The 15,176-nt window shown below is 38.3% G+C and overlaps 1 protein-coding gene across 2 annotated transcripts in view; it reads right to left on the bottom strand.

Moving 5' to 3' along the window:
• The window catches only part of TSNAXIP1 (translin associated factor X interacting protein 1), a 1,644,878-nt gene that overhangs the window by 553,999 nt on the left and 1,075,703 nt on the right, over nt 1–15,176 (bottom strand). For both annotated transcript variants that reach the window (XM_044081465.1, XM_044081466.1), the window contains one exon: nt 10,324–10,459. In XM_044081465.1, coding sequence (XP_043937400.1) covers nt 10,324–10,459 — 136 coding nt within the window. The remainder of the gene's footprint in view (nt 1–10,323; nt 10,460–15,176) is intronic.

Here is a 15,176-nt window from a genome sequence, read left to right as displayed (position 1 = left end):
TGCAGTGTATTTAATTAAAATTCTAGTTGTTGTGGTTTTGAGGATAGCCCCACCCCTTTCTAGTTGTCCACACCCCTTCCATTTGGCCCCACCCATTCAGCTGTCTCCTACAGCCCCCCCTTTAATTTGAAGTCACCAGCCACCACTGCAACTATTGCTGCAAACATTGATCCCAGAGTCTGTAAAATCAGTCATGCTAATAGGAATGAGTTCTGAATTATTCTATTGACTTGAAAACAAATAGTTTAAACCCTTGGCAAAGGGAGAGAAGCTGTCATTGATGTTGTGTTGAATAAGGCCCCTATGAATTCTAACATCTGAGATTGCTGAAGTTGGCCTGATTTATGTCCAAAAAAGAGTCCAGTGACTAGGGTAACAAATAATAAATAAAGTGTGATAACTCATTTTGCATACCATAATTTGTCTGCAGCTCATGGCTGATCCTGCATACCCCTTATTTTCATAACATATAGTTTAAATATTCAGTATCGTTAATGTCTTTCAAGTATGTTTAATTTGCTACCTAGTTATGTGAAGCTCTTAACCACTTGAATTCCAGTAAATATCTGAATGCATGCATTTCTCTGGTAACAATTACTTTTTCTCTTATCCCTGTGATTGTGAACTATACCTAAATGCAAGGAAGGCATAAAAGCAGTGATCAGTCCACAGATACTAAGAGAAAGTGCCAAGGAAATGTGGGCCGATCCACCACGTTCAAACAAAAAGTGCCAAATTCTAGATTTCTGCAACAAAAACAAGACAGTCATGGCATTTCTGACACTTGGAGTAAGACATGCCATTCATACTGTATACAATATGTAGTACGGGGACATCTCAGCCATACGGCTGTCAGTCATGCAACTCAGAAACAGAACTATTTACCTGACAGTTGGTGCTCAACTCACACTACATTAGAGTGTAAGGCCATTCTACTCAGCAGAATTCCAGCAGCAAACACAGGATAGTGAACAGGAAGAACTGAGTTTGGGGGTGGGAGTGCAGGAATATGGAAGAACATACAGCATGGGAAGGCTACACACAATCTTCCCACAATGCACTCAGGGGGGGGGAAGATGACATTACTTTTGGTGTGTATAGGAATGCAGACTGTACAATGTACAGTACAATAGCATACTAGAACATTTTGGGGATGGGGATGAACAGTTTTGCTCATGTAGTCAACAGAAGCAGCACTTGTGTGTGCCAGTGTACATTAGTGCACCAAAGTGCTGGGGAAAAGTGTACACAGTAGACTACACAGCGGCATAGAACTGTGCATTTTGCATGAGATAATTTTACAACATGCTGCTGGAAATCTACAAATGCAGTATTACATATAGCAGCATTCTGTGATGCATGTGAAAATACAGTGTCAAACACCAGATAATTTACATACTGTGCGGGTGGGGTCTATATCACGACATTGAACGATAAAAAGAGCAAAAGTTCTTTTATCAAACACTAAAAACCAAAAGCAGTAAATGTCGAACTCCCAGAACAGTGATTTTTTTCCCGGGGAAAAACAATCGCTGCTTCACAAAATAAAGTGGGGGGCTTCACCCCCACACCACCCGATGTGGGGGGTTGTGCCCTCCACACACCCCTACTTTTTATATACCAACTCTGAGATTACACCACAGTGGAGGAAATGGCAAAGTCAGAAAAACTGCCCAGTAATTTTTTTCCCTGGGAAAAAAATTGCTGTTCCGTGTGTTTGGCATTCAGTGCTTTTTTATCATTCAACATCATAATATAGCTCCGTGCGTGTGTTGCATTTGGTATATGGATACATAGTTGCACCACGTTGTATACAGGAAGATTGTCACATTTGCTGTGTACCATTGATCCCAGGCTAGTATATAGGATTGGGCAGCACAATTCAGAAGGTTTCTGGACAGCATGAATACACACAACCAGTTCCTGTGTACTAGTGCTCCTCTTCCTCTCACTTTGGTTTTGTATTCTGTGAAAACAAACAGGTATGAAGTCCAGACCTTTAACAGGCTCTGAATGATAAGTTGGCATTTTTTCTGCATACTTGCAGCTCTACACAGAGCATGCTCTCTCTCTCTCTACATATATATATATATATATATATATATATATATATATATATGCACATGGATCTTGATCTAAGGATATGCAAACAGACTGAGTATGCATATTCCTTGATATTTCAAAATTGGTCTTTATCTATGGTTCATAGGTTCATAGGTTGGTACTAGGCTATCAGCCCTAGGGCCTATACAAGCCTAGCCATAACAATTCCCTGGCTATTTCTTCCCACACTATTTACTTCCCTGGACCCCTATCTAACAGGGTGAGTGACATGATCCCCAGGGTGAATTTCCTTCCTCCCATCCAATTGTCAAGGTTCCTTTTGAAGAGGGCCAAAGAGGCGCTCTGCTTGACATGTATGGGCAGTCTATTCCAGAGTCTGGGGAGTCTCTGGGTCAGGAACCTATCCCTCCAGCATGTTTTGTTTATTGTGATGACAAAGTTTAGATCCCTGGAGCATGTGGCCCTGAGGGATTGGCATTTCTTTAAGTGTAGCATGTCCAACAGCTCTGGGTTTGACATGGCCTTGTATGTTAAGCAGAGATCGCCTCTGAGTAGACGATATGCAACAGAGTATAGCTGGAGTTTTTTAAGGCAGTCAGCACAGGGCATCTGCTTTAGGCCTGTGATTCTTTTAGTGAGGTTTTTTTGCAGCCTTTCCAGTTGTTGCAGATGTCTTGAGAGGTATATACCAAATGGGGCGTTGTATTCTATAATGGGTCTAATGAGGGATGAGTACAGTGGGACAATTACCTCCTTTTTTAAGGATGAAAAGCTCTCAGTAATGAGGTGTGCCACATAGAAGGATTTCCTGACTGTTGTGGCGATGTGGTTATTGAAGGTGAGATCACTGTCCACCTGTGTCCCTAAGTCTCTTATCAAACTTTCGGTGTTTAGTGTATTGCCACCTATGTGATAATTCATGGGTACATGTTTTTTCCCAAAGGGGATAACTATACATTTCTTGGCATTGAGCTTGAGCCCATGGCTCTGGCACCAAGCATCTGTTTCTGTAAGGCCCTTTTGTAGAGTATCCACATCATTTTGGGATTCAGTAATGGCTTCTAGTTTGCAGTCATTTGCGAACTTTGTTAGCCAGAGTCCCTTAGTGTTGGCCTGTACTTCAGAGAAGTAGATGCCAAACAAGAGCGGTCCCAGGACTGAACGCTGAGGTACTCCACTTGTCACTTGTCTGGATCTGGATTTTTGATTTGCAAGTAATCTCTAAGGGAGCTAAGTGTCCTTGAGAAGAATAAAGTGCTTTATTTACTGTTCTCACACTTTATTAGTCACTGTAAAGAAAGCATCATATCTCTCAACCTGGAAATATCAAAAATCTGGACATCGGCCCATGAAATGTAGGTACAACTGCCCAAAAATCTATAGAATTTGCAAGCATAATCACTTAACCCTGCCTACTCCAATGGAATTGTGGGATACCAACCAACATGAAGATTGAGATTAGAATTTCAGACTTCATATCCCTCAGAAAATACATAATAATGCAAAATCTGACTTTGCAGGAACAATATTTAAAATCTGTCCCTCCCTATTTTTGTGTCTTTTTCCCACCATTATTTTTGGTTGTATACAGATTTCTTGTTCTGAGAGATTGAGAGGTATGAAAATTACACACACACACACACACACACACACACACACACACACACACACACACACAATTTCAAAAACTAGGGACATCCTAAATCAGATCTGAAAAGAGGAACGTTCCATCAAAATATGGACATTTGAGAGGTTCTTCTATGTATTATGACTGATCTATTAGTGGAGTATCTTTTCTTCTTAAATATAAACATACCTGCCAACTGTCCCTGATTTTAATCCAAATTTTAGCTCTTGGACTGAGAAGGGAAAAATTCATGTACATGAGAATACACACTTTCCGACCCTAACATATACATAAATAAACAAAACTGAATAATGCCGTTCCAATAGAGGGATTTTACACAAAAGTTTACTTTTATTCTGGAAACTGGTGTACTCTTTACACTTGTTAGCACAGAGTTGTGTCATCTGAGTTCTCATTCAGGAAAATGTGCTTATACACAAAACTGGGTTTCTCGGTTAAACTTGTTATATTTGATTCAGAGGAGGAAATATTCTGCTGGCACAGTCATTCCGTAGCTGTCTCACTAACTGCAGAAAGACTGCTGTCAAATGTGCTTTGCACCCACAAAAAAAGACAAAATCTGATATGATGCCCAGGCAATATTTGACAGGTTATTGCTTAAGACCTGTGATTTACCAATATTCAAGCTCACATGTCAGGCTACAGGTTTCCAGTGACTAAAACTAGTTCATGTTAGAAGAACAGGTGAGACCTTCCAAGTTTACATGCAGATGTTGACATTGCCTGTTTGAATCATGTGCAATACGCATTTGGATTCATTAATATGTAGCTTGTATCTGTTATAGGGCACTTTTAATAAATGTGCTCATATATTTGCATGTATCCATGCAAGTCCATACTTAAGCCAGTAAGTTTCTGAACAGTAATAGCTGCCTCATCATCTCCTATGCATTTTTTATTGCCAGTACCTCGTTACTTGCCACACCACCCCATAAAAAAATCTGAACTTGTATGCAAGAGCCAGCATTTGTTGCTGCATTATTAGTGTCATCATCTCCTGCACCCACAAGCTAATACTTTACAGGTTCTCTCTCTAGGCCCTGGCACATTCCATTTGTGCTGTCCTTCCAAAACCTTGCTTCCCTATCAGTGAAGTGCCATGCCCAATCCTCATTTAAACATAGCAACACTCTCTTAGATAACTGCATCAAGAAGTGAATACATATGGAAATGGTAAAAAAAAAAGAAAAAAAAAAAGTCACAGAAGGCATCCTTTTACTTGAGGGAGGGGGATCTGGCAATGAGATAAATAATCCAAAATGGTCAACAATAAAGTAAACATTTGTACTAACACCGGAGACACTGCAAAAAAGTTGTTTAAAAAGTATCAAGAGCTAGTAATAGGAAAACTAAAGCAGTAGTAAATAAATTAAAATACTAATTAAGAGCTCTATTAAAAAACATTGTATAAAGCATTAAAATGGTTTACATACATCACACATCATTAACAGTAATGTATACGAGGTTACTTTAACTTTCTATGTATAACTGTAAATAGCTAACAGAAAAAAAGTTACAACAACAATATCACCCCATCACTCAGCAGGGGTCACTGTCACAGTACAGAGCAGTATCCTTCTGTTACAATGTAATAATGTCAACTTACCTGCTACAGGTGCTTTACCAGAACACCATTCTGACCATCATGATACCTGCAAGCTGGGACCAGGAGCTAGTCAAAGGAAAGCCTGATTTCTTCTGAAGATATCATGCAATTAAATCCACTTTACTGCTTGACATAAAAACTCTAACAAGTATAGTGGCCCCTCAAACACCCATACTGGGACAATACAGCAGCATAGAAGGGCCTAAAGCTGTGCCCAGCAACCAAAGACTTTTTCCCTGTTATATCCACTCCACACACAGGGCAACTGACCATAAAATCAATTCCTTAAGAAATATCCAAACACAAAACAAGTCGAGAGGGTACCATGACAGTCCACCCTTTCACAGCCAAATCCCAAAGAGTTCAACCAATCCCTTCAGCAAAAACCCCTTTCCTCAGTCAGTTACCAGTGACATCCAATATAAGATATACAGTCCCAGGCAAAGAAAGAAATTGGGTACCTTCTACTGTATGTCAGAGATCCTTTTCCCTTTCCAAATGTCACATTAAGCAAAGTAACTCTGAAATCTACAATTTCCCTCCAGAAAAATAACATAACGAGAAACAGGAGTACAAGAAGTAAACTGACCTCAGAATGGTTTGGTGCTGCCACAACCTCCATTCCCACTCAAACCAACCGATTAACATTAAATGAAGCACTTTAGAAAACCTGGCTTAAGGATGTCGGAATGTAAGTCTCAAAAGTTAAAAGTGTCTTGCACAAACCTTTAGACTTTTCCCATCAGATCTTAGGTCTTGTAAGTTAGTGATCATTTGTAAGTTGTGATAAGAAAGAAATGGGCCTGCCCATGCATACTATTTGTAACTAACACAGGGACATTGCATTGGTGTATTATAACAACAATCACATGCTGCCAGCAATCTGCTTATTGTATCACCGAGAAAAATGCAATCCAGTCCAAGCATATTTGTTAAAGCGAAACAGAAATAACTAAAGATGTCTCTGCCTTAATTACAGATAGTATGTATGGGAAGGCTAAAGACTGGTACAAGATGATGGTAACTTTTAAGACTTCCATTCCAACATCCTTGAGCCAGGTTTTCTAAAGTACCCCATTTATTGTTAATCTTTAGTTGATGTTTCCAGAATATGTTGGCAGTGAAAAACTGTAAATAAAAAACAATCGTGATTTAAATGGGTCACTCAGGAATTCATCGCACCCCATTATTTTTCTCTCAAAACAGGGAAATACCAAGGAATTTGGTACAGTTGAGAGGTATAGAAAGCATAAGGGAGAATCCTCCCTTATCTGATTAGGTAGTAAATAACTGACAGTTTATTTGGACTAAGATGTGAAAGAGTAAAATAGCAGAAGGTTATTAGGAAAAGGCACTGGTCCACATACCTGGACTATATAGATTTAGAAGTCTTTCCTCCTGTTAGGAAATGCAGTGGATACAAGAGTGCAGTGTGCCCTCCCCAACTGGGGACAGAGTCCACACAATAAGAAAGGTGGGGATGATAAGACCCTATTGGAAGCTAAAGAGTTTTTGTGGCAATTGAGATTGGAAGCTTCCATTCCACCAGGTATTAACGAACATATTTCCATTTCTAGTATATTAAAATACAAATCTCATTGCATTTAGTCAATATATTGTGGTGTTGCAATACAGTTTTTAACTGTGTATTTATGTATTAACGATTTTAACAATATATTTGTGCACTTTATATTTTTAATTATATATTGTTGGTTTGAAAAAGTATGAAGTGTTTTAACATCATTAATTAATTATAGTTTCTGATTGGTTTTTAGTCATTGGGGGTTGTGCTATTGGTCTAGCAATGTGTTCTATAGGGTTATTTAAAGGAAGTATTTTTGTAATGTATTTCACTCTGAAGAAGCCTGGTATGGTGAACGGGTGAAAGCGCTTATTGGATATGTGTTATGTTTTTATCTAATAAACGGTGAATCTGTCGTGGAGCTGGTAGCGTTATTGTTTTACAAGTGCATGGTACGTCCTTTGCAAGTTTTAAGTTTCTCTTGCTTGTTGAATACTTCCAAAAAAAAGCATAAAGTTTGGGAATTATTTATTTTTATCTTGGATCTTTGGGAAGGAAATATTCAGGAAGATGAAAAAACTAGATACTGAATTCATGTGCTAGAATAGTTCATGTTTAGGAAACAACTCTTGGTAGAGATTCAGGTAGCTTAGGACAGCCCATAGGGCAGCATTGTATACCAGCAGCAGTGCTACATACCCGTAGGTTATAGGTAATTACTGGATATGCAGTCCAGGAGACCAACACCACTGAGGAGTCTAGCCCAATCTCCCAGTTGTCCCAAAGTAGTGCCTAGTTAAGTCACTTGCTCAAGGTCCCACAATAAACAAATGAAGGATGAGAGATTCAGACTCTGTACCACAAGTAGCAACTTCTTTGCAGCTTATAGCCTTAATCCCCTATGCCAACTGCAGGTAAGGCCATGAATAGAAAAGGAGATCCAGGACATTTGCAATGGTCAATATTATGGCAACCACAAAAAAAATAAATTAATTAATTAATTAATGCAATTTGCCTTTTGGATATAGTTGAAGCAGGGGCATTTGTTTTGCTGCTGAAGGAAACTGATGCAGATCAGAGTGAATACATTAGTATGCATCCTATACATCTAGAAAAGTTAGTCAGTTTCTTCAACTGAGAGGTGGAAAAGGGTGTCCCCAGATGATATTTTGGATTTCATGACAACAGATTAGAAATGTCTAAAATAGCATGCATCCTACCAGCTTGATAGCACTATGGCAGGGCTGCAGACTGCTGCAAACATTCTGGGTTATATCAGTGTGCACAGAGCTGGACTTCCAAAGGTGGCAACAACAGTTTATCTGAGGGCCTGGCTGACATATACTACTCAGAAGACAGGGACCAAGGTAGCTGTAGAAGCACATGCATGGATGTGGGCACAAGGGACATTCCACACATCTGGTTACTTACCAAGAAAGCTGTAGACAAAAAAAAATGTAATTGCTCTACCCAGGATGATACATATAAAACCATTCTGCTTCTCTAGGCATACTGTGCCAGTTAGGCTGTAAGTAGAGGAAGAGACGGGGGTCCAAGACACTTAAAATAGTTGGCACTGTGGCCATCACAAAAAGTAAGTAAATAAATTAATTTGCCTTTAGGAGATAGTTGGATCAGGATTTTCTATTCTGTTGTGTGGAAAATGATTCTACCTCATTACTACATAAAAGGTGTCTATCTCTCAGGATAATGGAGGATTCGGAGAAGGAAGAGAACTACAGCATGATACTGAGGCATGGACTTGTGAAGAGTGGTCTGAAAACTGAAGAAGATAAACCCACCAGATCACACGAAGAACCATTTTTTATGGATATCATTATACCAGGAACACAGTTATAGTCCCCACCTAACTGTAGAGAAGAAAGCAATGCAGATGTATGGTGCCAGGGATGAAAAATAACTGAATGCCATATAGGTAAATGTATCCAAAATAAAGAGTTTGCAGTGATTCATCTGATGAATCCAGTAACTAACAAGACACTTTGGAATATTCCTAAAGTTCAAGCTGTGAATGCATGCAACTAAATGCATAAAGTGCATGGACTAATAAAGCCTCGTATTGAGCAAACAGCCAGATGATGTCCATAGGAATTCAGCATCACACGCCTCCCTTAATGATTATAAAATGCAGAATCTTCAAAAGAGCTTAGGTTTCACTAGATACAGAAAGCTAAAAGCTGAGTGTAGAAATCTGATGATTGGTATAAGGACTGCGCTTTGTCACTAGACTCCCTTGGTCTTATTAGCTGAAGAATCAGTGGACTGTAATATGTGGTTTATATCATGATGGCGAGTACAGTATGTTGAAAATGTTTCCAAGACTGTTTAGTTTTATAATCAAGGCAAAATACAAGTGTAGTACATTACTAGACTGCTTAGAAAATTATAATAACTTATTATTTTAACTTCTGTGGAGATTATCTCTACTCCAGTTGCATCTCCAGGACATGGAATTTGACCCCCCCAGCATATACTAACCACTGCTAACCCCCCAAAACATTTAAAACACTTCTCAAGTCCCAAATATCTAACTCCTGGCTTTGCTCTTATTATAATAGCAATTTATAATAAATAATAATATTTATTAATTATTATAATTATAACCCATGGCTTTCCTCTTGTCTAAATCCCAACTAAACACTTGTCTCTAGTTAATCTTTCCTCAGAAATTCCAATAACAGATCTTGAGTCTAATAAGCTATCCTTAAGTCTCCTACTCCTTTTTTTAACCACTAAGACATACATCTATGTTTCTCTAAATATTATAATGTTCTTTGTACATAAATGTGATGTTTCTCTAATTGTATGTTGTTCTTTATAACTCATTTATGATTATTATTAACTAAAGGAGCTAAAGTTGGTCATCTCATCATATGTTTTGTATTTTTCTTAGATTACATATGTATTCTTTGTAATTTATGATACTTTTTTTGAAGATCTCAACTTAAGTTTGCAGATTCTTGTATTATGTATTCTCTGTGGGGTTATTTTTGTTGTCTCATTGTATGATTGTAGTTTCTTAGATTATGTTTTCTCTGTAACTAGTGGGGCTTTTCCCCCTGGGCCTCCGCTGAAAATGGGTTACTCACCCAGATGAACTGTCCCAGTAAACAAACATTAAATAAAATTAAATTAAATAAATACATAATCAAAGTAAAATAAAACTGAAGACATTTTCTAAAAGATTTACTTACAGTGCAAATAATTATGCAGCGTGAAATATATAATAACCAGTACTTTACTTTGGCTTAAACTGCTCATAAAGCCAAATGTCAAAGGTTGAGTGATTAACTGTGACACTGCCTAATGCTACTTTATATGTTGAGAAACAAAAATCATTCTGGAAGTGGAATCTTTGATGCTGGAAGACACTTCTATGTGCTGCAATTCATTCAGTACACTGTGAGCAAACTTTCAATACACATTTCTAATTGTGGGAGAATTAAGGCATGCCGCTAGTACCTGGTAATCTAAACTGTTTCATCTCCTCATGCTGGTATCTTAACTCATTGATGTCTGAGACCAAGACCTTGCGAGCATCGTATTCATTTCGATATCGAAGGTATTCTGCTGCCAGTTCATCCTGTAGTTTTTTAACCTGACAAATCAATTCAAAAATTTATTCTCTCCCAGATCACGTTTCAAGGCATTGGCACTGCAACAAAATTAAACTAATCTTATACTGCAAGTATTTATATATATATATATATATATATATATATATATATATATATATATATAAGATAAAACAACAATGAACTGATCAGATTTTCAAGGATAACTAAAAGAAAGGACAACCTCACAAGGATGGGATGCATCCCTAGCATCATTAGGTGAAACTACAACTGTCAGCAGACAAGCAAGATTACTCATTATTTAAAGGAACAAATGGCAAATGGTACTTCACAGAAAACTAAAGGAAAAATAAAGCACCAGCAAGAAACTGCACCACAACGACCCCAGCAGTCACTCAGACTTCAGTGCAATGAAAGAAGCAGATAAAACACACTTTAACATTATAATACTTCAGCTAAGCACTTTCGTTCCTTTTAATAAGAACTTCATGAGAGCTAAAAAAAATGGTCCTAACACATGATTTAAATAGTGAAACCAATACTACTTCTTTAAAATAGTATCCCAAAAATAAAAAAAAAATTTGGGTTACAGTGTTTATTTCACAGACACAAGGTACAAGGTTTGGTTCTCACATTCTAAAAGGAAACTGGCTAAGCTTAAAATGGCCCACAACAGCAACTAGCCTAGTATTTACCTATTAACCTATTTTATAGTAAAGAAACTGGATCCAGCATCAATCATGGTAGCTAAGAAATTCAAAATATCTGTGGATAGGAGCAGAAAAGGAGTCAATGTCTTGGGCGATACCCAGATAACAAAGTGTTTCCACTTCCCATGATAAAATTTGTGTGTGGAATTTTTTAGTGAAGCAGTCAGAATCCAAACTACATCAGTGAAAAGGACCGGATTGTTGGCCATCACTGGAATTGGAAAAACAAGCTCTTAGTTTGAGGTTATGAAGGTCGAGGTAGGTGGGAAAGAATTTCTTATCTGAGATCCAAAATCCAGGGGGGGGGGTACCCTGATATGAACCCTGAGGAGGTAAAACCAAATCTGCCTACGCCAAAAGGGGGAAATGAGGATCACAGATGCCTTGCATCTGATAGCTTTCTGTAAGAATCTGGGAATTGGGGGCAAAGAAGGATAAATATACAGTAGCCCAGAAGGTCATTGCTCGACTACTGCATCTCTCAGGTACTTTCTCTGTTGAGGGGTGATGGTGGAAAACTTGCTGCATTTGGTGTTGGATTAGGAAGCAAAACGACCACAGCAAGGAGGCCTAAGAATCTCATCTGGCTTCCAAGGCATTGATTCACAGGTGTCAGGCTCCTGTCGAACTCTCCTAATGGCTATATCAATTAGTTTCTTTGCTGGAGGGACCACCCAAGAAGTAGAGGGTACTGAGCCATAGGCCTCAGGGAGAACCACCTTGTTCTAAAGGGGGGGTGCTGTGTGAGCCTGGAGCCTTTCTTTCATCTGAGGTCTAGGATCTCAGGCTCTAGAGAACCTTCTCAATCCTCTGAGTTGGTATCAGAAGAGACAAAAATGAAGAAACAAAAATGGCCAGCAAAGTTTAGCAGTCGAATATGCAACCCAAAACAAGATAGTGAATAATCAGACTTTAATTATTTAAAATAAAAAAAAGACCGGTTTCGGCAAAATGATGCCTTCTTCAGTGTTGAGCAAACAATCATGATAATCACAATAAAATATGCAAATTTATACAGAGTGCTAACCAATAAGCACTTGAATGTGCTGTTGAAACTCATGAATAATACATGATGTATTATGAACTGGCTAACACTATACCAGAGACCATGGCTAATATTTGTGTTACACCTCAAACAGATAGTTCCAAAGACATCACAAAAACAAAATCATAATAGACTATGGAACCATAAAGGTTATAGTATACATAATAAAATATGTACATCCATAGTCATGATTATATTAAATATAAAAATATATATAAATGAAAGAAAGAAACTGTAAGGGGCCCATTTAAAAAACGGACACAGTGAATAACTCTAGCTAATCCATGGAATATATATATATTATTATTTTATTATATATACAAGAAATGATGTATATATATATAAAAAATGCATTAAATAATTAAGAAGATATTATACCTGACATAGTTGATGAATAAAGTGAGATTCTATGCACCCTTCTCCATTGACTGAGTGTTAAAGATGATCACTGAGACCAGGTGGAAAAAGTGCGCCCAAAGTGATTATCCAGTACTTTTCTTTGTGGTTGAGGATACCATGCCACCCTTGTGGGTTGCTGCGATCACCCACTATTCGGTCAATAATCATAAACATGAACTGTCCTTGTTGATGTTTTGAAACATGTCGATATAGGGCATTAGTCTCCCTTTTGTTTTTAATGTCACTTCGATGTTCATTTATTCGTGACCTGAGTGGCCTAGAAGTCTGACCAACATAGAATGCCCCACAGTGACATGATGCCAGGTAAACAACCCAATCACTGCTACAGTTCCCAAAAAGTTTGCAGTCAAAGACCTTACTGGTGTTGCGACTCGAAAGGTTCTGAGACTTTGTAATCTGTTTACAAGACCCACAGTGGCCACATGGATGTGTACCCAATAGTTCATGTCCCATTATTGTAAGCTGTTTATGAATTGCTCCACCACTACCAATATGCTTATAATGAGATAGATGAGACCCCAATGTTTTGCCTTTTCTATATGAAAATTGACATTCCTCTCCCAGAAAAGATCTGAGTTGTTCATTGGCTAATAGGATATTCCAATGTCTGTTTATGATATCCCTAATCACATAATAGTTCCTACCATATGTTGTATTAAATCTGATAGTGGGTGATCTGGAATCACCAGAAGAAGTCTTATAGTCTAGCAATCTGTTCCTATTCATCTGAGAGGATCGTGTCCATGCTGTGTTGATATCTGCAAAGTTATACCCCCTACTGGCAAATCTGCGACATAAGTCAAGACTAGCAATGTCATAATCTGATTTGGTAGAGCTAAGGCGTTTCATGCGCATAAATTGTGAAACCGGGATGTTTCTGAAGGTATGACGTGGGTGCATGCTTGATGCATGTAATAGAGTATTGTATTGGGGGTATTTGCGAAACACTCTGGTAGCCACGGTATGATCATGATTTCTTGAAATAGTTACATCCAAAAAATTAATAGTCTGCATATCAAAGGTAATAGAAAATTAAATTCCCCAGATGTTTCCATTGAGATATTCTACAAATTCATGCAAATATCCCATATCCGCACGCCATACCATCTAACAGTCATCCAGGTACCTACACCAGATGTCCATTTCTACCAGGTATATATTATGAGATGCATCATAAATCATGCACTCTTCAAAAAATGCCATAAACAGGTCAGCATAAATGGGAGCAAAAGATGATCCCATAGCTGTACCCTGTAGTTGCCAATAGCATTGTCCTTGAAAATAAAAAACATTTTTGTTGAGTACATGTTCTGACATGCAAATCAATAATGTATTGAACCCTGGTGAGTATAAACCAGCCCTATCCAACCAATATTTAAGGGCTTGCAAGCCAGCCCAATGTGGTATACTTGTATTCAAGGCCTTGACATCCAGTGAGCACATTAGCCACCCAGGCTCTAGTTGTGTGTCCTCAATGATTTTCAGGAACTGTGTAGTGTCCTGTAGCCTTGCCCTGACCAAACCCAAAAGAGGTTTGAGATATTGTGTCAGGAAGGCTGGCAAGGGTTCAGTCAAAGAACCAATGCCTGAAACAATTGGTCTTCCTGGAGATTTGGTTAGTGATTTGTGAATCTTGGGTAGCAGATACATAATCTGCTTACGGGGGTCCTTAACCGAAAGTTGTATAACACATTTTTTGCTGATGATGCCCTCCTCACGTGCTAGATTCAGAAAAGAGTCAATTTTGTGCTTAAAATTCAGGGTTGGGTCTACGGCCATGTTCATGTAACATGCTGTATCTGATAGCTGGGATAAACCCTCTTGAAGGTAATCACTCATGTTTTGTACAACCACGGCCCCACCCTTATCTGCTGGTAATACAACTATGTCTTTGTTGTTACATAGCTGTTGGAGGGCAATGCTCTCCTGCTGTGAAAGATTATGTCTCAACATAGTATATCCATAATTTTGAAAATGTAGGTCCCTGAAAACTGACTGCATAAAAATCGACACATGCTTGTTCATAGGTGGCTGGAATTCAGATTTACCAAATCTAAACTCATTAGATCTTTGAGATGTGTCATCTGCAAAAAACAACTTAAGGTTAAGACTACGACAAAAATCAATGACATCGGTAACTATGTGGTATTCATTAGAAAAAACGCCAGGTATAAAACTAAGCCCTTTATTCAAAAGAATTTGTTGATCACCAGACAAACTTAAATTAGATAAATTTAAAACATTTTGGTTGAGTTGTTCATCTTGACTTATGTTAGAAAGTTCTGGATCAAACCCTCCAGGGAATGCTCTAATGAATCTTTTCTTATGTTTCCTTCCTCCTCTGTGTTTGGAACCATTTCTAAAGGGATATTTTTATTTTTATTTTTGTGTGGTGATCCCCTATCCCCTGAGCTGTCATAATCTGTAAGAGAGGAATCCTCTCCTGAAGTGCTGTTGTTGAACCCATCCCTATTTTTCAGAATAGATCTTGGTCTTTTCTTGGGGCAACCAGAGGCAGGCCCCTGACCAACCATTGCAAATCTGACAGAACGATTAAGCTCAAAG

This window comes from Protopterus annectens, chromosome 8.part0 (genome assembly GCF_019279795.1).
Source record: "Protopterus annectens isolate FY-2018-M chromosome 8.part0, PAN1.0, whole genome shotgun sequence".
Lineage (NCBI taxonomy): Eukaryota > Metazoa > Chordata > Ceratodontiformes > Protopteridae > Protopterus > Protopterus annectens.
Note: the sequence above shows the minus strand (reverse complement) of the source record. Positions and strands in the feature narration are given on the sequence as shown.